This window comes from Argiope bruennichi, chromosome 5, assembly GCF_947563725.1.
Source record: "Argiope bruennichi chromosome 5, qqArgBrue1.1, whole genome shotgun sequence".
Lineage (NCBI taxonomy): Eukaryota > Metazoa > Arthropoda > Arachnida > Araneae > Araneidae > Argiope > Argiope bruennichi.
Window position 1 is genome coordinate 133047340 of NC_079155.1, and position 25157 is coordinate 133072496.

The window sequence follows — 25157 nt, forward strand, 5'->3', positions numbered from 1 at the left end:
TTACTAGCGCGTTGACATTCGGTTAAGCGCTAACATTTAACATAATTGTATTTCTCGCATATGAATTTAATATCCAATTTGATATGTCATTACTATATTATGCTATAAATACTTCAAAAGTTTTCTCTTAAATAATGAAGCTCTAAATAATGAATTTAATAATGTTTCAGTGAAGCTTTCGTGGTAATTAAATATTTTTACTCATAAAGAAGTATATTTCCTTAGTAAAACATTTAGTTAAGCACTAGATGGTTTCATGCCAATATTAATTTGTATCGAAATAATTAAAATTTGAATAAAACCGATTAAGGTAAACATGCGTCAATGTTGAACATGAAAATACTTGTAACAGTAGAAATTTGAATATTTTAAACGCCTTCATAAAAACATGAGTGAGCTGATAATGAACTTTTTTCTGTTAAAAAAATGATAATAATTTGACTCGACTATTTATGGACCTGAATGGCTTTCAGACGACGGCATCATCTACAAGTTGGTGGAGTGGTACAACAGGGACGGTGAAGAGCATTCCAACCTCGTCGACATCTTCGAAGCGACGACGCCCGAGCCCATCAGGTCCATGGAGATATCCAGCAAGGTACTCTCCATTTCATAAAATATGGCGATATTTTCCTTTTTAGAAAATCTTGAGGGTGTACAGTAATAACCTTTCATTCTCACTTAGAAAATAACTCCTATAAAGTTGTCATTCGAAGCAGCTTTTTCTGTTGAACTGATGGGTCGCGGTAGCCTAGTGGTAAGATCTCGGTTTTGGCTTTAGGTTCGAGACCCGATTCCACCGAAGAACAGTCGTGTAAGCGGGTCTGGTGCACGATAAATCCGTCGGGGCCAAACGAAACACCGCTGGTGTAGTGTGGAAGTTTGGAGAGAGGGGGTTCCAGCGTAGGTGTCGTCCTCGTCATCTGATAGCGATTCAAAATGACGAACTCCATTCCAAAATATCCCTGTTGTTGCTTTAAAACGGCGCGTTAATCTAACTAAATCTATTTCATTGATATTCAAATAGGGTAATGGAAGCTATGCTATTTCATTGTTCTATTTCAAGACGAATTTCGATATTATATGTTATTACAATTTCTAAATATTTTTTTAAATGTATGTTAATAAACAATTGATTAAAAGTATTCTGAAATGACAAGATGCACAGCTAAATCAACATTTATGTTGTCCAAGTTACCATTCAATCAAAACCATGCTGCATCGATCTTGTTATTTTTATTCTATTTTCTGATATTATTTCCACTGGGAAACTATTTTTATCTTTTATTATTGCACATAATTAAACTATTGAAAAGGACATCCATTCTCTAGATGATTTTGAGTGCAATGATATAAAGTGTTTTTAAGGAAATGAGTTATTTGTATAAAAACTGAACTGACTTTTCGCAAATTGAACGAACAGCTATAATTAGGTTTGAGCAATGCACCATTCGAATTTCATCCGTAATGTCTTAAAAAAGGGGATCGTCTTGGAATGGATTTCTATTTGCTTTACTTCCCAATAAACATTCAAGGCGTTTAATTCGTGTTTTTAAAAATAGTGTCCTCCAATGGGAGGGGGGGGGGGTGAAAGCAAAATTGGTGGAGGGGGAGCTCTGCACAGTTTCATCCATAACGATATTTAACAGTGTGTTCGATTAAACACATTTATTTAACAGAACTTGAGTAAAAAATAGAATATTGTAATTGATTTTTTAATCTTTTCCTGAGGAGTTGAAATTTTTTCACTCTCATATTCTCCAGTGGCAGACTATTATTTATTATTTTTAGTACTAAATGATCGATTATTTTAATCAAATTTTGACCCCGTACGATTCGTAACACTCCCGTAGAAGGAATGTGATAAAATAGGGATTTCAAGATTCCGTAATACATTAGAGTAAACTAAAAACTAAGGATGGAATAATAAGATGGAAAAAAAAATTAAATACTAAAAAGTAATTCAAGCACAATACTTTTTAGTACATTCTTAAAGGACTTTTTAAAACTGTTTCTGTTTGTATTTCAGCACAAATCGCTGTACATCTCTTCCGACTCTTTCATCCGGCAGTTTGACGTGGTGATGTGCAAAGGCCGCTACGACAGCTGCCTGCGCTGCATCCAGGATCCCTATTGCGGCTGGGATAAGGATCACAACGAGTGCAAGCCTTACGTCACTGGGTACGTCATTAATAAGCTGCCTGCTTCTTCAAGGAAACACTACATCGCAATATCTATCTCAACACAACTAATTCTCGAAGCTTTTTCAGATTTATTTATTGTATACTTTTATGAAACATCATTGATAAAAAAGAAATTATATATATATATATATATATATATATATATATATATATATATATATATATATATATATTCAAAATAGTCTGTTAAAACTTACAATTTTTTGATATTGTGAGTTTTAAATTACAATAAAACCTGTTTTTATGCGGCAGATAGGGACCGCATAAAAGTAACCGCACCAAAAAAAATATGTGAAAATTTCATAAATACTTATATGTAATAAACAATTTTGTAAAAATACTACAGAAAAAAAAAATTTATGCGGCGGACAGGGACCGCATTAAAAAAGTCGCAGTTAGAAAATACGTCAATTATTTACGAAATACCTGAGAAAGTGCATCCGAACAAAATAAATAATTAAATTATACCTGGAAGCATTTTTAAAACATTTAATTTCTCATTGTATTATTTCAAAATGCACATCACATAATTCACTGCTACTCGTCGTAACCCAAAACGGAGATGGATTGTTTGTGTATTTAATATTAGAAATTTGTGCTTCTAATGGAATTGTCTTGCTTTCAACTTTCTTTGTTTTGGCTACAATTATTCAATTTTAGGGTGAACTGATGTCTAAAAATGAAATAAAAATCATTAGAATTTTATAAAAATAGAAACAAAAGTAATTAATTTATTTACTTTTAATCTCACTATAAAATGAACCCTTAATCACGTGAATCCGCGATAAAACGCTGAATACGAAGCGCATGCTGCCAGCGCGTCGGGCGAATGTGCATTGTCGGGAGACTGTGCAAAAGCAAATGAACAGCGTGTCTTGAAGGGTACGTGTATATACACTGATAAAAATCATTACAGTGGTGCCGACGTCAGTAAAATTCATATACTGCATAAAAAAAGTCGCGCAAAAATAATATTTCATAAAAACAAAAGGACCACACAAAAACAGGTTTTACTGTATTTTTAGAGATGCTAGAATAAAAGTTACAGTAAAAATAATATCTTTCTTAATTTTTTTATCATATTAAATAATAATTAACTGCTCAGCTGCGATTTATTGCACCCTTTCCCTGAACTAATTAATCATTCTTAATTTAGCCATGTATCTGCTTCACTTATCTGCATTATGTTAATTGTCAAAAGCATAAATTAGAGTACCTTTTTTATTTCTGTTTCAGCCTTCTTCAAGATGTCACGAATGCAACTCCTGGTATTTGCGACAGCAGTAAGTTACATATACATGAATTTCATTATTTTTAAGTTTAAAATAAAAATGATTTTTCAACTACCCGGAAAATATAGTGTATATTTCATAAATTTAGCGAACTTATTTAAACTTCATTAATAGCATAGAATTTTTTAATTTTTTTAAACTCAAATAGCATGAACACTTTGATTTTTAATGAGAATCTTTTGAAAAGTGGCAACAAGGTTGAAGAAATATAATCAGTCATTTTTTTTTTCTAATCATTTATGAGGGTTTTTTCTTTATATATTGCAAGGCACATAGCATTCAATGCAGTGTCTACAACAGCCTCTTTTATCTGTTGGGCGATATTTGTTAAATTGATTTATCATTTCACTAAACATATAACGATTTTAATAACTTTTATTTCTTTTTATGATATGATAAATTTTCAACATGCATTGAAATGTACTCTTTTCAAAAATTTACCACGAAAGCTAGTTACTGTATTTCTGGAAGATGCGTCTTCAAAATGTAATCGGTGCAAATTTTGATTCCAAGCATCACAGATATTCAGCATGTACTCCATTCATATTCAGTTTTCCCATCAATACAGTTTTTAACGTCAATTTCAGTTTTAGCACATTCGTTACAGTTTTTTTTTACAAAATTCTCTGTAACAAGTCTGGGCGATGGCCGCTAGACATGGGAGCATTACTTGAATAGCATGTAACTACGGCACTGGATTGATTAAAACTGAGAGACGGGAATTGCCACTTGGTCCTTTTCATAACTCAATCGCGCTCAATGCCGTGTGTTGACTTGTCGCCAAGTCCAATGGCTAACTCTGATTACAAGCTATTTCATGCCAGCATTCTCAAATCTTCAATCTCCATTATCTTTTGCTTCATTATCTTCTTGGTGCTTCATTATCTTTTACTCCCTGCAGGTGTTAAGAATAAGCCTCTTCACGTGTACTGGGGCCAGAGTGTCCACCTGGCATGTCCCGTGCATCTGCCTCAAGCAGAAACGGCTGTCATTGGATCCAGCCGCTGGTTTCGGTACAGTCGCGAGAAGGGGAAGTACGAGGTCCAACAACGGAGGGATAAGTATATCTACACACAGGACCAAGGTCTGGTCATCTTGTCTGTCACGGAAAGGGATAGCGGCCGGTATGACTGTAAACTCGGTCCTAACACGCTTTGCTCCTACAATATCACTGTTGACACCAGTAAGTGCATGTAGAGCTTCCTTTGCTGTATTCTATTGGCTGTTCGTATCATTTAAACTTTTCCAATGAAATGGTTTCACTCGCCGTTAAAAAACTATTCGATTACTCCTAATGCCATTGTTGCATTAAGGAGTAAAATAATATATTTCCTGAATATACTTATTATGCTTGATCTATATTCCACTACTATGAAACTGTTGAAAGGTGAAAAATAATTGTATGTTTGGATATTAGCTATTTTAAGAATGAATCTAAGTATTGACCAGAGGAATTTCAACGTCGCTGTATATTTTCTTAATATTTTTAAAACTAAACATTTTGTAAAAACATTTTTAATACTAAAAATATACATAATAATAACAATTAAAATTCTACAATGCTTTGTAGATTGTAAATGAAAATAGAGCAATTTGATGTACAGATAATATCTGAACTCATAAGTAAAAACAGTACACTTTAGTAAGTATTCCATTTGTAAGGATAATGGTCTCCGGAGAAAAATGTTTAATTTATCCATGATCGTTGCCGGGGACATTCGCAAAAATTAATGGAGCCTTAGACATAGAGCTTTTTTTTTTGTCCCCTCATAATATTTATATGCATTTAAGTGGCTTAAATGCATTAAAGTTTTGCATCCATAGTGTCAAGGACATCTATACTCGCTTTTTTCTCTTCTCGTAGCTGCAGAATTCTGATGTGATATATCGACTAAACAGCTTATTGAGGCACAAACAAATGCAGCTTAACTTGTAGGCATTGTTCAATCTTGGCATAAGTGTACAGTATAGACACAGGAAGTTTTGCATGTAGCTTTAGAAGATTAAACTCGAAAGGTCTTAGTAGTCTATTTATTCGTGTGTGAATGGAACAGTTCGGATTGAGACTTGTTAAATTCCCACACGTTTCGCCTGTGCTGCTGTCTCATAGTCATACCACTAGTTGACGCATTTTTTCTTCACAGAAATGCTTGCAGTAATTACTTAAATTATGCCCATCAAAAGTAATTTGATTTTGCTTAGATGGAATGTTCGATGGATGGATTCATTCCTTTGATTATCACAAGAAACGGGCTGACTGCTTTGAAATTGCACACTGATCACTCCATTGCCTCTACAGAATTCGTGTTACTTCATGCAGATGCAACTTACGACTATTATTATAAAAATTGCCAAAAAGAAGTACTTGTCAAACAATTTATGCTTTTATGACGACCTCTTCTGTTAATGCTCCAATGAATCATTTGCGCTCGTGCAAAAAAAGTCTTTGTAGTATACTCTAATATCTTTTTTTAACTTACAGCCCTGTTTATGTAATCATGGGTGCGGAGCAACAATGCATTTGTTAATTAAGACTGCATTTCGATTTCTATGATAAATATTTTGTTTGTTTGTCTAATTTAGTGTTTTTATAGTGTCACTTATATATTTGCTGCTTTGATTTTGCTAGCTTATTTCAGATGAATCTTTTTAATTATTATATTTTCATGAAACTTCAAAAACTTTTTGATTTTATTAAATGATAAAGTAAAACTACTTCCATTTGATACGGGAAAGCAGAGATTTAAGAAATTTTTAAAACGAAGTAAATGTTTCATTTTGAAAATTTGATGTGAGTATTGTATCATTAGGCCGGATGACATGCATTAGATTGAGTGGGAAAATTCCACAAACAGAAAAGCGGCTGCATAATTTTTAAAGATCACCTACGGAAGAAAAATACTGAGAAAGTCTTTCTAAGAAAGAACGTATAAACAACTTTGTCGCAAAATATGTAATGAAAAGAATCAATGTTATAAAAGAGCATGCGTTTCTATTAAGGGGGGGGGGGGTATTTTTCCTTCACAGGATTTTTTTTTTTTTCCCTTGTCATGATGAATCAAAATTTGAAAATAAATTATCAGATGAAATAAAATCGTTTGTTTATAAATATAATTTTTTCCGCTAGTTAAAAAAAAATATTTCTAATTGTTTCTTTTCTGCATTTTCAGAGACATGCAGCGCCCCCACAGACGTAGAGTACAGGAAAGTCTATTCCGATTGGTGCCATGAATTCGAAAAGTACAAGATGGCCATGAAAACATGGCAGAACAAGCAGCAGGTGAGATTCAATGTCCTTTTAACCTCATGTGCAGAAAATAAATTAGAAGCATATTCCACTGTTTCAGATACAAAATCAGAAGACGTACATAGCACATATTTCCAGTTTAGAAAAAAATATTTAGAGTGCATAACACGACATAGTAACACAATTGAAATCGCTAGGAAAACCGACTGTTCACTCATTCAGGCCACTTTTCCAATTATTAATGCAGGTAACTTCATGTAACTTAACTATCAAATACTATGTAACTTAACTATCAATATACTGTCGATAACGTCTAAGAAGCATTTAATGAATTGTTTCAGAAACAAAATTGTACATTTATTCACCCAGAGACAAATAGGTGGCGGTAGAAATAATCTTTGTCCGAACAAACATTGCCGTTTTATGTTAACAGCTCACAGCCTTCTGTCAAGCTTCCTTTGTCCAAGCTGTAAGAAGTAGAAATTCTGATTTGGAGAGGATCGTCCATGAATGATGCGTGTAATCAAAAATCCTCTTGTAGACGAACTAGATATACAAAAACATGTTAAAGTACTTTGCGCGAGTTAAAAAGGAAGGTTTCTGTTGCTCATAAGTCAATTGAGCAGCTGTTTGGAAGTGTTTGTAATCTCTTTTACATGCCATATAAATCGAACCATTTTAACACACAGCATACTTAAAAGGATCTGTAACATACTGTGACAAACTGCATGCAAAACTTTGAAAACATACGATAATAATGTCAGAATTCAATTTCTTTATATAGGAATGGTAAATGACAGAAGAGATAAGAATAAAATGTACCTTGTAATGTCAATACCTTAAGAATCATTCAATAAATATGTTTGTAGAAAGTGTAAAAAATAATGGAAAATTCCATAGAGTTATATGCAAAGTCCACTAGTGAATTATATATATACAGTGATGGCCAAAATTGTGGGCACTTCTGAAAATTTTAATGTTTTCTAACTTTGTATGCTTATAGAAAATGTAACGTTTCACAAAATGGAAACACTTACATATCAATTTAAAGGGCATTTAATGCTGATGCCAATATCAAAAGCAAAATTCAAATATTTTCAATACAAAAAAAGTTGGAAGGCAATAATTATCGAGATACATTAAATGCTGATGACTGCAGTGAGTTACCAGTGCTTAGTAAGGTGGCCTTTATTTTTTATTACAGCTTCACACTGATGTTTCATTGAGCTGACGACAGTTTTAAGCTCTTTCTTCGTTGTTGCGGGATGCCAGGAAACAATTATAGACTCAATTAATCCTCTTTTATTTGATGAACGCCTCACATATATAAGAGTTTTCAAACGGTGCCATAAGTTCTCAATAATTTTGAGTTTATTACTGTTTCCTGGCCATGATAACAATTCAATGCTCTTTGTACTAAATCACACTTTCGATATTTTTGCTGTATGGCAAGGAGCTGAATCCTGTTGAAAAATAAATGATGCATTGTTGGGAAAGAGATCACTGATGGAAGGTGTTAGTTTTGGCTCTAGAATAGTGTCAATGTATTTTCTTGCATTTAATTTCCCATCGATAACATGAAAGAGATCAATACCATCTGTTGACACGCATGACCAAATCATTACACTGAGTTCTTCATAGTTGCCTGAATGCACTCAGGATGTAGCTCTTTGCCTATTCTATGTCTTACCTATTTTCGCCATCGCTACCAAATAATAATATATTTGTTTCATCACTCCGTATAACTTGTAATCATTGATCATCTGGCCAATTAATGTGTTCTTTTGTCCACTGTAATCTTTTCATACACTACAGTAAAATTTTTCGTTGAATTCTACCTCTTAGTCTAACATCTAATAATCTTCTCCTGATTGTTCTTGAACTGACATAAATGCCAGCATCATTCAATTCACTTCTGGTGGCCGCTTATGACATTCTTCGATCATGGAGACATAGTCTTTTTATTCTTCTGTCATGAACAGGTGGTGTACCTTTTTCAGCCATTTCCTGCTTTGTTTTTTATTGAATTTGTCTCCTAGTGTCGTAAACAAAACTTTCGGACGTCATATGTAGTTACTGCACCACCCACTTGTTTTGCAATTTCAGCATTGGAAAGATCACATTCACGTAACACAATAAGCTTAGTTCCCTTTCTAAGTGTCCAATCTACTCTTTTATTTGATGGCATTGCTTCATGACTAAATATTAGAACTATTTACAACAATTAATACTAAACATTAAAAAGCTTAACAAAATTTCATACTTGTGATTTCATTAAATAAAAAACAATCTTCCTTCTATAGAAAAAAGCACAATAACCCTTTCCAACTTTAAATATGATGTCATCTTCTTCTGGTAGTTATTAACATTTTATTGGTTCCCAGAAAAAAAACAGTGATTGGTCAGGAAAGTTAGAAATTCCAATCCACTTCATTACTGTGTTTGTTATTCAGATTAAAGTAAGAATAACTTTTCTTGTATCGAAAATATTTGAATTTTGCTTTTTGTATTGAAATCAGCATTAAATTTTGTTTGAAATGATATGTAAGAGTTTGCATTTTGTGAAATGTAACATTTTCTATAAGCATACAAAATTAGAAAACATAACTATTTTCAAAAGTGTCCACAATTTTGGCCACCTCTGTATATATATATATATATATATATATATATATATATATATATATATATATATATATATGGGATTTTGCAACTATTATTGTTGATGGAGCCTAAATTAAATTTTTCTTGTTTGTTTGTTTTTAGTCACTTAACGTACTTTAAACATACATCATATATTTACCACAGTTGTTTGAGAGGTTTTTGTATTTCTAGCCCTTCCCGTGTCAGCAATCTGAAACATTTTTTGACGCACAAAGCTTTGACCCTCGCCTCTCCCAAAAATAACCTGAAAATATAATTATTGAATTAATGTCTCCGAGTTGCAACTTTTTCATAACTAGCCGATATGAACTGGGAAAAAAAACTAATATATCTTATGTATTTCTCAGGCAACAAATAAACTTTATTTACCTGGAAGTGTAACATAGGAGGCTTTCGTTACTGAAGTGCAATTTTTATATCAGAAAGCCAAATCTCTATTCATGAATAAGCGTGAATCTTTATTTTAAAATTATACAAATGGTGAGTCAATTTACAAAAACGCGAGTGATGCATGCACATTGGAACTTGATTAATGCGGATGTTTCGCTGACCTTTTAAATTTTCTATTGCCAGGCCGTTAAGTATCATTTGTTACAAGTACTGCGAAAAGAAAACTAATAGTTGTAAAAGATTGTTGTTTGTTATGTTTTAAAATTAAATGCTTCCAAAATCTCTAGGAAGAAATATTTTAAGGCCTTTAATTCACATTAAAATTTTACTGCTACAAACGCAATCAATAAAAAAAGTAGTAGAAATGTTCACTTAAAAAAACACATTTTAACTCGTTAAAAGGGATTGCGTTGTTTATTTCGAAATTTTGTTATACATTTGTTATTTATTAAAATTATTTGCGTTGTATTTGAACTTTCCTTATTGAAACTGTTAAAAATAATCACAATTGATATAATTTCGTCTGTCAACATTATTTATTGCTTATTTATTATGAATTAACGATTAAAGCTATTGAATATCAAAAGTAAATCTTTATTGCCACCTGTAGTTTAAAAATAGCATTTTTTTTTTTTTTTTTTTTTTTTTGCCCATTTTGGAGGATTTTTTAATTCAAAGTTTTGGATAAATTGTATTTTTAATTTAATCCTCTGTTTCGAATAAATCAAGTTCACCAAAGTAAATTAATTCTTTTCATCGGTTCTATAAACTATTAAGTATCAATGTTATAATTGTATAAAGGGTTACGTATCAAGTAAATGGGGCGAAGTAAGGGCTCCATGATCTTGCAGAGCCCCGAATCAAAAAATTACAATTACACATGTACTTCTCCTGCCCTACTCAGCAGGACTGGAAATAAATAAATACATGAATACCATACGAAAATAAAAGCTCCAATTAAATAAATTTAAATTAAAAAATTAATTTACAAAAAAAAAATGAAAAAATGTTATTTGAATATGCAAATAAAAACTCAGCTATTATCTTATTCATTCTATGATAACAAGAATGGAATTTTATATGTAGTGTGTGGGATTTCAGTTTGTCATCTCTAACATTAATAATTTTGCTATGGAGCTAAATATAAAATAATTCTGACTGATAAATAATTTAATTCCTTCTAAGTTATAAAATCCTTTCAATTCAATGAAGAGAGTTCTTTGAAGACACAAGTATTTCAAAGAAATAAATATCTCTTATAATTGTGATAGTGAGGATTTTAATTTTCTAAAGAACCTCCCTAAATACTTGTGTGATACTCCATACTGTCGGTTATGCTACTGGTCATAGACTTAAATATTCTAATTAAAGAAGTATTTCATTATAAATTTAAAAGCAAAAAAAAAAGCAAAAATGTTTTTTTCGTACCTTGTGGAAATTATTTAACATTTATTTCTTAGAACCCTTCAGCATTTTCAGGGCGTTGCAACAGATTGGATTTTAAAAATAAATATTATTTGCCATTAGAGAGAAAAATCTTGTAGATATTTATATTTAATATGCTCTTTTGGGGAGTGGGGTTCCTATTGCCTTTTTTTTATCTTAAAGAAATGAATATGCCGTCAGACAATCCTCGTCAGTCTGTCATTGTTCTATACTGTCTAGTTATATTTATTTTTGTTCTGTTATAGAAATGCCAGCTGACCCATCCGAACGACGTGGCCTACCAGGGAAGTCCGCCCCTGTAAACTCTCGATTCGGAGGGATGCCCGAATTATTTGTGACCTTCACTTTTTCTACTGCTCAAGGCGACTGCGAGCAAAGAGAAAAAGGCCGCTCACCCTCTCTGTACATAGAACACACACTCGGCTCATCGGAAGACAAACTCATCTGTGATGGTGCAGAAGCGACTGATGCCAAAGACGTTCCTCGCTCTCTCTGCCGAAAATGCTCAATTCAAAAACATAAGGACGGAATCAATTTGTTTGTAGCTATTTGTTTTCTCTCTGTGGCGATCATCTGTGTGCAATGAACACTTGGGGACTCGTCTCGTCTGACTCTTTCGTGATCCCTTTTTTGTACGTTGTGATAATTTTGTTTTTCGAGAATTCGCTTCAAGAACTTAAGCAGGGCATCGGGTGGCCCTGCTTTGAAGGCGGAGTTTTTTATTTGAATTATTTTAGAAGACCAGCAAAGTCCGTTGAATATCTATTATATGTCCACGAGTTGACGTCAATTGATATTGTTTTCCAACTAAGTGTCAAGTTTGCTTTGGATGCCTTTTACAAAGACATCATACGTACATAGATTCCTTTATTATCTAGGCATTATAGGACAATTCGAAGGCTTTGCAATGTCCGATGATTGTTTAAAAGGTATCCAAATGGCTAGTTGTTCATAAAGTGATTTGTTTTCGAGACTATCCATTCTGAGACACACGATATCGGTTCATGTCTAGTGTATTTTCTGATGTCTTTGTTGAATAGACTGGCTGTGCCGAAGTGCGATTCGTTTAAAAATTTAAAAGTATACAAAAATGCTTCGTTTTCAAAGTAACTTTATTTGCATTGCCAATAACAATCAAACTTTGGTCGCGGGTCAGCATGGGACAGACCCCAAAATATTCAAGTGAATTATAAAAACTGTGCGGCATAATATTTGTGCTGTATTAAAATATGTGCCGGCTTTTTATTGAATCAATTTTCAAAGCAAGCCTGTCAGATGCGGAAAGAAGCGACCTGATACGTATGCCCTGGCCAGTATTTTCCCTGGTTCAAGAGGAATGTGCGATTTGGAATCGCATTTCCGCCGCTCTTTGAGCAAAGCTCAAGACTAGCGTCAGCAAAAATTATCTGCCGTTATTTTTGCCACATGCAGCGGATGTTTTCCGATGGCTTCTGAAGTTTTCATTAAACGGCTCAAACCTCGATTCTCCTCCTTCTAATAGTAGATTTTGCTGTGATTCGTTTGAATTTCCATTTTTAGTGACAAAACTATGCAAAGGAAATCCACACTGGTCGTTCTCTCTGTGTGTACTATATAATTTGTAAGTCAACGCGTTTTTCATTTCCTGAAAGAAAAATTGGAAATAGAAATAAAAAAAAAGCTCTAGAAATACCTTTGATTTGCTCATTCACCACTGTTAATGAATAAATAAAAATTTTAACATTTTTTTGTACATTTGTTGTTGTGTATTTCAATGCTTGAAATCCACATTGCACTAGTTTCTAGCATTTGAAGATATTTCAGAGTCCAGAACATGCATCAATGGTCGAAGTCCAGGGGCTTCAGATGCAGCCAACGTGTTAAAAAAGAATGCTTTCAATCAACACTTAAATACCCTCTTAAAATTTCATCCTTAATTCACTGGAAAAAATAACCAATGAATCAGCTTTAATTTCAGAATGCTTGTTTTAACCCTTTAAAGGTCCATTTTTTTCTATTCATATTATGTTAAAATATTTTTAGGCTTGAAATTAGAATAAGAAAAGGGATTCATTTAGCTTATTATATAAATTTAATTTGATTAATTAATTAATTTTGTTAATTAATAATTAAGTAACAAATAAAGACAAATCATTTTGTGTGAGATAAAGAACTAAAGCATCTAAGTTTCTGTCTTTCTAAAAAAATTTATCAGAACTTATGCCAACCTACATAAATTCATACAAAGATTGATAAATTTGGTGGGAAGCATACTTCCCACGACCCTAGAAAGGGTTAAATACACTTTCAAATTTATGTGAGTGGGCCTAAAACAAACATATTCGAAACTTATTTAATATATTTTCTTATTTGAAATACAGAATTTGTATTTCAGAATTCCCTCTGTCAGTTTTTTTAGCAAATAGATTTGAAATATTTTACTTTTGCAAAATTAGAATCTTTTATTTTCAAAAGATCACTTAAATTATTTATTTCGATACGCATAAAAGTATTTAATTTGTGTTTCATTACTTTTATATATTGTTTACGAAACGTAATAATAAGTACACAGAATTTATTAGCAACACTTTTCATTATATGCCACTAGACATTTTCTCTCCTGTAGGCATATGGTATATAACTTATCTAATTTATCCCCATCTTGTTTTATTTATTTATTAACTAATAGAAATAATTTATATTTTCATTGAATAACACGACAAAAGTGGCCCGTTAACGTGTTCTTGTTTTAAAATGCCATCTCTGGAACAGAAAAAATTGTGCAAACCTGTGTAGTAGGCATTAATTACTAACTGCATTTAATAAATGGGATTTTTTTCCTACTACTGAGATGACATTTTAAAACAAGCAAGAACATATTAATTGATTTTTTTTATGATTTTGTCATTTTTTATAGAATACCGAAGATTTCATTCTGTGTTTAAATTTCTTTGCAAACAGAATCACACATTTCTTTTCAAAAACCAATTTATTTCATCAGCTATATTAATTTTCTAATCTGCTTAAATGCTTATTTGAATTTAGTTTTTGCTGATTAAAAATTTATTTTCATATCCAATTTGAAGGAGAGTAAAAACTCTTTCACAATCATTTTTTTATACATTATTAATTAGCTCTTGAATATCTCATTGAACAAAAACTTGCATTTCACTTCTAAATAAAAAAGAAACATTTCAAACTTGTATATTGTGAGAAAGCTATCTCTTAATTATCACCAAACCCATCCTCAAAAGTTCCTTCTCGTACATCTGCTGTTCGCGCCGAAGAAGTTCAGCCAAGATTTTCCGTCTCTCCTGGAAAATGAAAAAAATGTATCGCCAGTAAACGCATGTGAAACTTTCATATATATTTTATTTACTCATCCCCCCTTTCAAAAAAATTATTTCCTCTTTGGTTAAAACGAAATCCTCAGTAAAATACATAAAATAGCAAAGACACTTCATAGATGGGAATTATTGGCAACACCTTTTAATGCATAATATTCAATGCCAGAATTATTTTTTTTCATTAATTGATACAAATAACTTATTAATTTAATTATTCTTTAAAAATATACAAAAATGTTTTTTATAAGCTAGCTTCATAATAGTTGTTAGCTTTTAGCTAAATAGGAAAAAAAATGTGACGAAGCTTAAATCCCCGCCATCTATATAGAAGAAAATGTCACTGGAAGCTCTTCCATGGAGCACGGCAGATTGTACTATTCACACTTATTTTTCATGAATAAATAGTAGGGACTTCATAAATTAAACTGCCATACTCAACTGGAGAAGACGAGAGTCTCATTGATTTGAAACTCGGGAGTAAATAACATTGAGAAAGCAGGCTTGGGGTATCCTGAAGATTAGCGATTAACCACAATAACATTTTAAATACATAGGCATTCTTTAAATTTTTCTTTCAGCTTTGATGAAAACAATGTATATTAAAATAAACTTAATATTCTTTAAGAAGTCTTTATTCTTTATTCTAATATTCTTTAAGAAGTATGAAAAATTCTGATCATTGATACTATATTCCTCGTTGTAGGCGTTGCATTAGTTGAGAAAAGACATGTTAACTACAAAAATTGTAACATAATATCTAACTGTTGTGAAGTATGAATTGAGAGATATTGCGTGTGTTCTCCCCTGAATATTTAGTTTTCTTCATCTTAAACATGCCAATTATATTCTCCTTGGCTGATATCAAGAAATGTACGCCATCAAATGCACTGAGAATCCACTCAAGTCTCACTCAAATTATAGCATCAGTAAGAATTCAAGATTAATTTTCCAATGGCAACCTCGCTAAAGTCCTGATGACACACTTCCCCCCCCCCATTAACCTTAAGAACAGAGAGCCAATGGTCATAAAAATGGTAAAAATACGATGAGATCCCTTGCTGCGCCATTTAATTACAAAATTCGGAGTTTTTACTGTTTTGGGAAAAGAATGGCTAAGTGCAGAAAAAAAAGTCAATTACAAAGCCAAAGAGCATCATCGATTTAACACGATTGCGCACATGAATGAACAACAGAATATATAAAATGTGCATTTCTTTCCAAAACCATTAGGCATGAAACTAGCATTTGGTCTGTATAATCTGAATTTCTATCAGAATTCGATGTAAATCTGTTTCTTGTCTGAAAAACTATTCTGAAATCCAAAAGGACTTATGCTCAAGTACCCAAGAACCTTCTTCTTAAGGACCGCTTTGAAAAAGTTTTAACACTATCCAGTCCGATCTTCGAATATTTTTACGAACTCACAGAAATGATGACCGCAATTAAAGAATCACGGCAATTTTCCAAGAATTCTCTAGTCTATTTAACGCTGCAAAAAGAAAAGAAAAAAATGTATCGAATACGGAAGTTAAAAAGCTCATCAACCTCAACGCTCTCTTAAGGCACGGCTTTTAAATAATCGTTCTTTGATTGGCTCTCATCGGGGATTGCATATAAACACTGTTCCTCTTGGATTAGACCGTTTTTCAAAAAGCTCATTTTTGCTATGTAATGTTACCGTTAATTTATCTTTTTTGGAAACCTTTGTTATGCAACTGCATTTGTTTAGCATTCTTCTTTCAACATTGTTAGGTACGGAGGTTAAGAACTTCGAGTACATGTACCTCGATCTATCCGAATCGGCGAAAAGTTTTTCCATTCATGTGTATGTGAAAACGATAACACAAATTTTCGAGTAATTACATAAATCAAATCCGAAGTGAAATCCTGACACCAAAATTGTGTACCTGTACCGGTTGGTCGAAGAGAAAAGGAAATATTCCTACTATACGACGAAACTAAACACAAAACTGCCCCGTTGTGTATGTGTACGAGAAAGTAGAGGGAAGAACACTACTGCTGATTAGAAAAATTTTAAATGCCATCTACTAAGCATATTTTTATGGAAATACCTGCAAGTGATCTCTGGCCAATATTTCCTGCTGTTTCCGAATTTCCTCCTTGTATCCCCTCGTCCATTTTCGCAGCCACTCTCCGCCCTGTTCCCAGTGGCTTCGTTTCGTTTCGTCCTCAATCCTGAAAGAGGACATCGAATGATTAATCATGATCAGTAACTTCCTTCAGATTTTGAGGTCCCCAGTAAATAAAATTACGAAACGATTTTTAATGCAAGTTAAAAACTTATACAACATTCATTTTTATCTAAATAAAAATTCTTAACAGGTATTAATATAAAACGGAAGTAAAATTAATTTTATTTTATTTTCATTTAATTTAGAAATTGTTTATTACCCCACTGAAATTTAAATCTTCATATTATTTATTATCTTTATAAAGAATCGTGATGTTGAATGGTCCTTGTTTTACTTTGGATCTTAAATGTGTTCTATTATCTTATGCTTTTAAAATCTGCTTTCGGATGTTTAGGATTTCAAGACACTTCATCAAATATTTACTAAGCATTTTCAAGTGTTATTTCTCAATGAAAAAGAAAAACCAGAATGCTAATCATTTTTCCTATCATAGAAAATGAATTATCATTTTTACTAAACTAACAAAATCTCAAGCAAACAACAACACAAAAACAGGTTCCTTTTTCTTTAGTTTAATAACAAATATAATATTCATTACAAGACATATCTTCTGGGAAATCGAGTTTCGAATCGCAACCGCATCTTCGACGAAGCAGCAACTACAAAGCGTTAAACATATTCCTGTAGGATTATCGACTCGTAGCTTCTCAAAAATGGCAGATATTAATGAAATTTTAGAACAAAAGTGGCTCGTTATTATTAGGATTGTGTGATACTGCATTAAGCTGATACTATGTATCAGATATTCAAATGCATCATATACTTGGGATCAACTTCTTGACTCCATTGATAATCCATTCCTCCATTACATCCACATTCGTTTTCTGTCGGGTAATATAACATCCATCTGCTATAAAGTAATAAGTCGATATAATCTAGCTCTCAGTGATTCTCTTAACGTGTGTTTTTTGACATTATACTTCATCCCTAGCCGTAACTGCCCTTTATTTCAGGTAACGGCACGCATTCCACAGTGGAATCCACAACGTCTTCTGTACTAACTGAAGTAGAAAAGCGTTTCTGTTTTTCTTCCAAACCACCCATCAATATTAAGGTTACCCAGACCTTCGAGAAAGTTTTGAACCACCACCACATCATCAGCAGAAAAAGCAAAATCCTAATTTCAAATCATATTCGTATCCATATGAGCTACTCATTTCGGCTAAGGTTGGGTGACACTTTTACCATGTTAGTAAAATTATCACTCTGATACTTCTATCTTTCTATGATTTAAAGTATCATAGTAATACTTATATGAACAAGATTGAAATATTAGAGTGATACATTTATCAACATGATACAAAGTATTGAATTGCCTTAGGGGTATATACGCCTGTGTTATAATTGCTGGTTACCTACGTATATTATATCTTATCATTATCTAAAATTTTAAAAAAAAAATCTCTAATGCATTTCTTTATTTTTTTTCTTGCAATATTTACTAAGCATACAAGATTAATGAGATTTTCGATAAATTAATAAATGAACTTTGCTTAAACATTTTTTTTATTCGAACAAAATAAAATAGATAATTCAAACAATATTATTATTAATAAATGAATTGAAAACTAAGCGTTGAAAATGATAGAATTTCTAGAATGCAACGATTTAAAAATGCAAATGTTGAATGACAAATACTGAAAAATAAAACTAAACTATTAATAAATCTGTCTTAAGAGTTATAAAAGTCCTTACTATTTTAATAAAATTTTAGAAAACAATGTACAAAATTTAAATTGACTACCACCTTGCGTGTTCAAAGCAGTTTGAGTACCGGTTACAATCTTTAAAGATAATATCTATTAGCAGATAATATTTTAACACTAGTGACGACAAAGAAATGGGTTACCAGGTATATCAAATATAAAATTATCTGGCAAAAGTGTCAATCGCAATCGAGTGTCAGCATTAACCTAAGCCTGATACAGTAAAACCAGATATCAATCCAACTCTAGTTATGATGAGACGAAATCTTAAAGATTAAAGAACCTTTAAGTATTCAGGAATTTTAGGAAATTTGCAATTTCAAATCCTCACCGTTTCTTCCTTTTTTTTAATTGGATAATCTCTTTACAATTATATCTCTTCCGAGAATTTTAACCTCCTTGTTACTGGTTGAAATCCAATCAAAATTGCTCTAACTATGGTTTCGGTAAATGGCACTAGAGGCGTTATATAAGCATGCACTTTTAGATTTAATTACCTTCTATTCGTTTGAATTCAAACTTTACTGGATTTCCCAATCTCAGAGTATACAGGAGATGAAATGTTGTTTCAGTTAAATTCCCTTCTTAAGTTATATAAGTTCTGAATGCTTTTCCTTGTCCTTTTTTTCCTGGTTTCTTGCCTTCGGATTCTGACACTGCATGGTCTTGGAGTTTGCAAAGCTAAATGATTGCTCCATTTAAAACGTACTTAAAAAAGGAGCAATCATGAAATAATTATCATGAATAATTATCACCACTGCGCTCCGAATATCACTTCCCGACAGAAGAAAGAACTCCAGACCATTACAATTTTGTTATTCAGCACAGATAGCTGTAATACCACCCCAACGGCAATACTACACGTAGTAACCAGAATTGCATCTCTTCACATAAGAGCACAAGAAAGTCATTTACGTTCAAGTATCAGAATAAAAAAGGGAAGGATGCTTTCTTGGCGAATTCCAATCACAAACTTGATTCTGTTAAATAAAATCTTAACTTTAGAACTAAGCTATCTTCCAATGCTATAGTTTCTGTAGGGATCAATACATATTCAGGTACAATCCAAAATGAAGAGTTGCATCTTCTTGGCTCAAGCTTGGAGGGTCAAAATGTTTTCAGAGAATAGCATGTCCCTAACAGAACTCTAGGTAACATACGAAACGGCGGAATAAGCAATAGAACAAAATAAGGTTTGGAATGATTGTCAGTCCAATTTCTCAGCGATAAAACTACATTCAATCTTTGCTCTCATAGTCTAAAGTCATAATTCCAAACTCATTATGACCATTTAGGAAACGAAAATGTTGATCAGTCAGCCAACGAAGAGTCTCGATTGCATGAACTCCTACTGATTTATAAAAACCAATAAATTGACTTGAAGAAAAACTTAAAACCTTTGTCTATAAAATCCTGACAGAAAGACTAGGAAAGAAGGTTCATTCAGCCACTATGCCAACTTGCCATCTTATTAAACGCTCATACAGTTTCCTGGCTTCGAAATTTTGTCTCAAAAAATATGAAAGAAAGAATGTATTCAATTTTCTGGAAATTCAGCTTATTGTTGTATCTAATAATATGACATCAAATGTTATTTGAATAATGAATGCATACGCTATCAGCGGAACATGTTGAAGGCTGAGATTATTGCAAGAAAATGCAATTTTATGATTAATGGTAAGAAGGCTTTATACTTGAAGATAACCTTAAGTTTTTTCCAACTTTCATGTTTTGAAACTATTTTCGTATTTTAAGCATAATTTTAGTAATGTTCTCAAACTAAATTTTTTTCCACTATTACCTTTTAATGCATCTCAATTTTTAAAAGATTTTTTAAACAATTGAAAGAAATTCGCATGAATTTTACAATATATGAATGTTTTATGTAATTCTCATTTTGGAAAGAAAGAAACATACATTTAGTTTAAAGACTTAAAAGTACAAATTTCAGTTTTTAAAAAATATTTATATTCTATATTAAATTACTTTTTTTTTCTTTTGTTATTATGTATCGGATAATTTCCTCAAGCAAAGATTTAAAGCTATGAAAAAGTGGTAAATGATTTTTTAACATTCCATTGTAGGTTTTCTCTATTTCGTTATATTTCTAAACATCAAGTAATTTTATTTCAGAGCTAGATTTCTCAAGTGGCATTTCTTAGGTGTACATGAGCTATTTGTAAGATTTTTGTAGCTTATAAGGCAATAGATATTTTTTTTCACTATCCATTTCATGAGAAACTATCAATTCATCTCATTTAAAAAATATTCATATGTCTTATATAAAAAAAATATTTGTAAAGCTGTTTTATTTAAAAAATATTTGTAACAATAAATCTGTTATTTACAAATGTAATACAACTAGATCATTACGCAATTTGTAATCACCAAAGAAATGCAATTATTATAAGCATTTGAAGCAAATGTCACTTCAAGGGCTAATATGTTTTATATAAATCAAATATATTTGTTTGACAAAAATTTTAGATTTTTTCCAGCTTACAAACGTCAGTTTTTTTTTTTTTTTTCCCCTCTTTGCATGCTATTAGCAGCATATGATCACTTATATTTCGGAATCATATTCGGCATGTGGTGTATTTTTTAAGTAAATGAATGATTTAGATGATAGCTGTGGGTTCATTTTTTAGATATGTATTCGTGCCTTTTTATTAGATGGTAATTTTAATTAGCTTTAAGGATGAAAGTTAACTCGCTACTAATCTGCAATTTCGGTCCAATATTTTCTTTAAAATTAGCTATAAAATATGAATTCATCGAAAGTTAATTTCATATTTGATCCAAATAATAAATGATTTCAATCAATTCTTATTTTTAAAAAATCATTCTGCTTGATTTTTTTTAAATATAAAGGCTTAAATCGTTCATTCAGTTTTTATGCTGGTCGTTTTCATTTTGTTCATACTTTCAAATGTAATTCAAATAGTAATGTGGGTTCATTCTGTCTTTTTAAAATTTCACATTTAAGTTAACCGACTGGGTAAAAAAAAATTTAATGTGAGATATTTAAGCCTGTTCTTTTAGCTTTCCGAATTTGTCTTATTATTTTCCCCCCCTACCTTCTTCAGAGTTGCGGCCGTTTTAAGTTAGTATAGCATGACGAAAGTGAAACCAGAAATGGCATTTCGAAATCGGAAGTTGATGTAAATATCGCGATCTGTCAAAGAATTTTGGTGTTAAAAATTATTAAAAATGACTAGAATAATTAATGTAAGACTTTTATACCTGATAATAAATATATGTAGGTATTATTTTTAATTTGTTTCATCAAAATTGGCAACAAATTTATTGTACTGAAGTTCTGTCTGCTTATTATCCTCCATATTATTGAGGATTTCTCAAATGAATTATTTGCGAGCTCTTTTCAACTTCAAACCACTTTTTTGCTATACTCTAAATCTGTTTCTGGTTTTAGTATGCAAAAAACGAGATAAGACGTTCTGAGAAACGTAGTTTTCATTGTAACCGATTTACTCAAAGTCATGAGGTGAGTGCATCACCTTCAAATGTGACTACTAGTACATCGAAATTGAAACTCGACTGCTATTCTTATATTGATGTTTTTAACGCGGATATCAACAATGACTTGACAGGAAATCGCATAGTTGATTTATCGTTTTATTTAATACTAGCCGCCTTTGGCGACCAGCGGGTTCGCCAATCTTAATGCTTCGTCAAAATTTTAATAATTAAATATTTTATATAATTTCTACTTTAATAAATTCTTCATCAAAATATTTGAAAACTTCAAATTTTGATTGTCATATAATTCACTCATAATATTATAAAAGCCTTCAGCCATAACGTAATATGTATCTCTCTCATTTTCTGTTAGCTCCCGTAGAATTTATGCTTTAAATTAAAGTGGAAAGGATTAATCTGCATTTAATATAATAATATTTTTTACTCAAACAAAGCATTTTTTTTAATAATATGAATACTGAAAACAGAGTCACTGAGCAGTTAAAACTTATGGGCACTAAAGAATATCTTTCTTAATTTATGTAATATCTCAAGAATTAGTCAACAAAATTTTCTCAGATTCATCATGAGCAGATCGATTAATTAACAATGTATAATTTTAAATGCATCAAACACTCAGAAAATAAAAATAATCGGTCGAAAACAGGTAAAAAAAAAAACTATATAAAAACCGATGTGCTTAAAACTATAAGCATATACAAAAAATATATAACTAACATAGATGCAATTTAATTACAAAAGCACACAACTAACCTAAAAAATAATTTAAATCAAGGTAAGAGCCGTTGAAATTTTTTGTCAACAATCAGAACACAGTGCACATGCATGAATTTTCAACGCCAGTTGCGGTAACGCAAATGCGTGAATTTTTCTACGCCAGTTGGGGGTAACGCTATGTAGATTAGAAATTTTTAATTTCCTTTATTTTGTGTTATTTTAATTCAAAAGTACTTCAGAATGAATCGGAAAGATCGATTAATTAATAATGATTAATTTTAAATGCATAAAACATTAAGAAAATAAACAGAATGGTTTGAAATAATCGGCCGAAAAATGTTAGCCCTAGCCTCATTGCTATTGGGAAAAAAAAACTGAAGCCTTACTCATTTGTCGGTGGGGAAAATGAAAAATTTTTTGGCAGGAAACTTAGTTTTTAATTAATAATTAAAATTCTAATTAAAAATTCAAAAAAAGGGACCCCAGGTGCACATTCCCGACCTCCAAGGTATACATGTACCAAATTTGGTAGCTGTATATCAAACGGTCTGGCCTGTAGAGCGCCAGCACACACATACACACATTGAGCTTTATATAAGTACTAGCCGCCTTTAGCGACCAGCCGGTTCGCCAGTATTACCGCTCGCTACAATTTTCAATTAAATATTTTAAGTAACTGGTCTCTCAATAGATTCTCAAACAAAACATTTTTAATCTTCAAATTTTGATATTCATACCAAACTTATACTGTTGTTTAGATCGTTTCGTTCAATTTACTATATATATTTTCCTAGTGTGTTGTCATTTCCGATAAAACTTCAACTTTAATTTAAAGTGGAAATGCTGAAATTGCAATTAGTATAAAGATATTTTTTAATGAAACCAAGCTTTTTATTTTATTTATCCTTTTTATTGTTATTTTATTATTATTATTATTATTGAATATGGGTATTGCAAACAGAATCGCTCGGTATTTAAGTCTTATATGAACTACAAAATATTTTTCATAATTTATGTAATATCTCAAACAATAATTCAACAAAAATGTCTCAGATTCAGCATAAAATTCAGTTTTTAGTTTTGCTTTCAAAAGGATTGAAATGAAATCAATAAAAATATTTTGTTCCGGCCTATAAATATATTTCAAAAATTATGAAGTCTACATTTAATGCAGTAAGGTATCAGATTCTGAGAAATATTCTGGACACACCAAATTTTAAATAAATGAATGAATGTTTCTATTTTCCACGATCAACTAAGACTTGTTTATGAAGTTTTGAATGTTAAAAATTTAGAAAAACTCAACATTTTTATAATCTCAGGCCAATTAATCTTGAGAAACCTGCGCTCTGATTGGCGTATTTTCTTTGAAACGATCGATGGAAAATCTAAAATTATCCTTTTTTTTATTGAATAGTGATATTCAAATTTTCATAAATCAGTCAGTTTAAGTGATTGAGTTAGTTGATTGGAAATTAACTCTTTTTATTTAAAATATTAGTGTTTCAAGAACATTTTGTTATTCGTGATTTCCACAGCAGAAGCTTTATGTAAATTCAAAAATTCGTTATTTATTAGAGCATTTATTGAATCAAGTTATATAAAATATAATCATTTTCCATTTAGACCATTTTAGCAGATCTGTGTCTTACTAAAGGTTTACAAATTAGCTTTGTGGCCCTGATTTGAATGGATATCCTGTTCATATTAAACAAAACTTGTCTTAAAATAAAACTGATTTATTGGATTAATAATATAGAGAATGTAAAAGATCGTAAAATAATGTTTTCTTGAATTTATTTAAAAAAAATAATATTTCATATTTGTTTCATTTCCTACAGACACGTGCCGAAAATTATATTTTTGCAGATTTCATTTCCAAAAAGATTTAATTTATTTTTAGTTGGAGCTTTAATCAATGTGATGGCAACACGTTGAAAAAAACTAATTTTTTCCCATGAATGCGAAACGTGCTCGTGCAGCTTAAATTTTATTTTTATTTTGTACAAATTTATTTGTTTGGTTTTTTTTTTTTTTTTTTTTTGAAGTACAGAAATTGTTTGTTCATGAAAGGTTTTTCATCTACTCCCAAAATATACAAAAATAACAGTATAAACACATTTATTGTATTTGATTACGGTTGATAGGATGTGGCTACAGTGCGGGAAAGAAACTGTGTTCAATTCTCAGTTTATCTTTTTTATCAAAGTGTTCATTTCGTCACCAAGAAAAAATATTTCTGGGTACTGTTGAATCATGTACTCAAATGAATTTAAATTCAGCTGCAAAAGATGTTAGACACATGAAAAATGCCTGTAACGAAGAAATAATCAGCTGCAGTTTTTCGGTTGATGGCACTTGGTAACGTCGACGCTATAGTTCATTGAATGGCTGGGTCGTGCCATTTCTTAATACTGGGAAGATTTTGGATATTAAAATCTTATCTCAATA

The 25157-nt window shown here is 31.4% G+C and overlaps 1 protein-coding gene across 7 annotated transcripts in view; it reads left to right on the forward strand.

Moving 5' to 3' along the window:
* The window catches only part of LOC129969679 (semaphorin-2A-like), an 802435-nt gene extending 789499 nt beyond the window's left edge, over window positions 1-12936 (forward strand). For all 7 annotated transcript variants that reach the window (XM_056084340.1, XM_056084339.1, XM_056084342.1 and 4 more), the window contains 6 exons: window positions 474-598; window positions 2030-2181; window positions 3441-3487; window positions 4398-4679; window positions 6667-6776; window positions 11489-12936. In XM_056084340.1, coding sequence (XP_055940315.1) covers window positions 474-598; window positions 2030-2181; window positions 3441-3487; window positions 4398-4679; window positions 6667-6776; window positions 11489-11545 — 773 coding nt within the window. In that variant the 3' untranslated portion in view covers window positions 11546-12936. The remainder of the gene's footprint in view (window positions 1-473; window positions 599-2029; window positions 2182-3440; window positions 3488-4397; window positions 4680-6666; window positions 6777-11488) is intronic.
* The last annotated feature ends 12221 nt before the right edge of the window (window positions 12937-25157 follow it).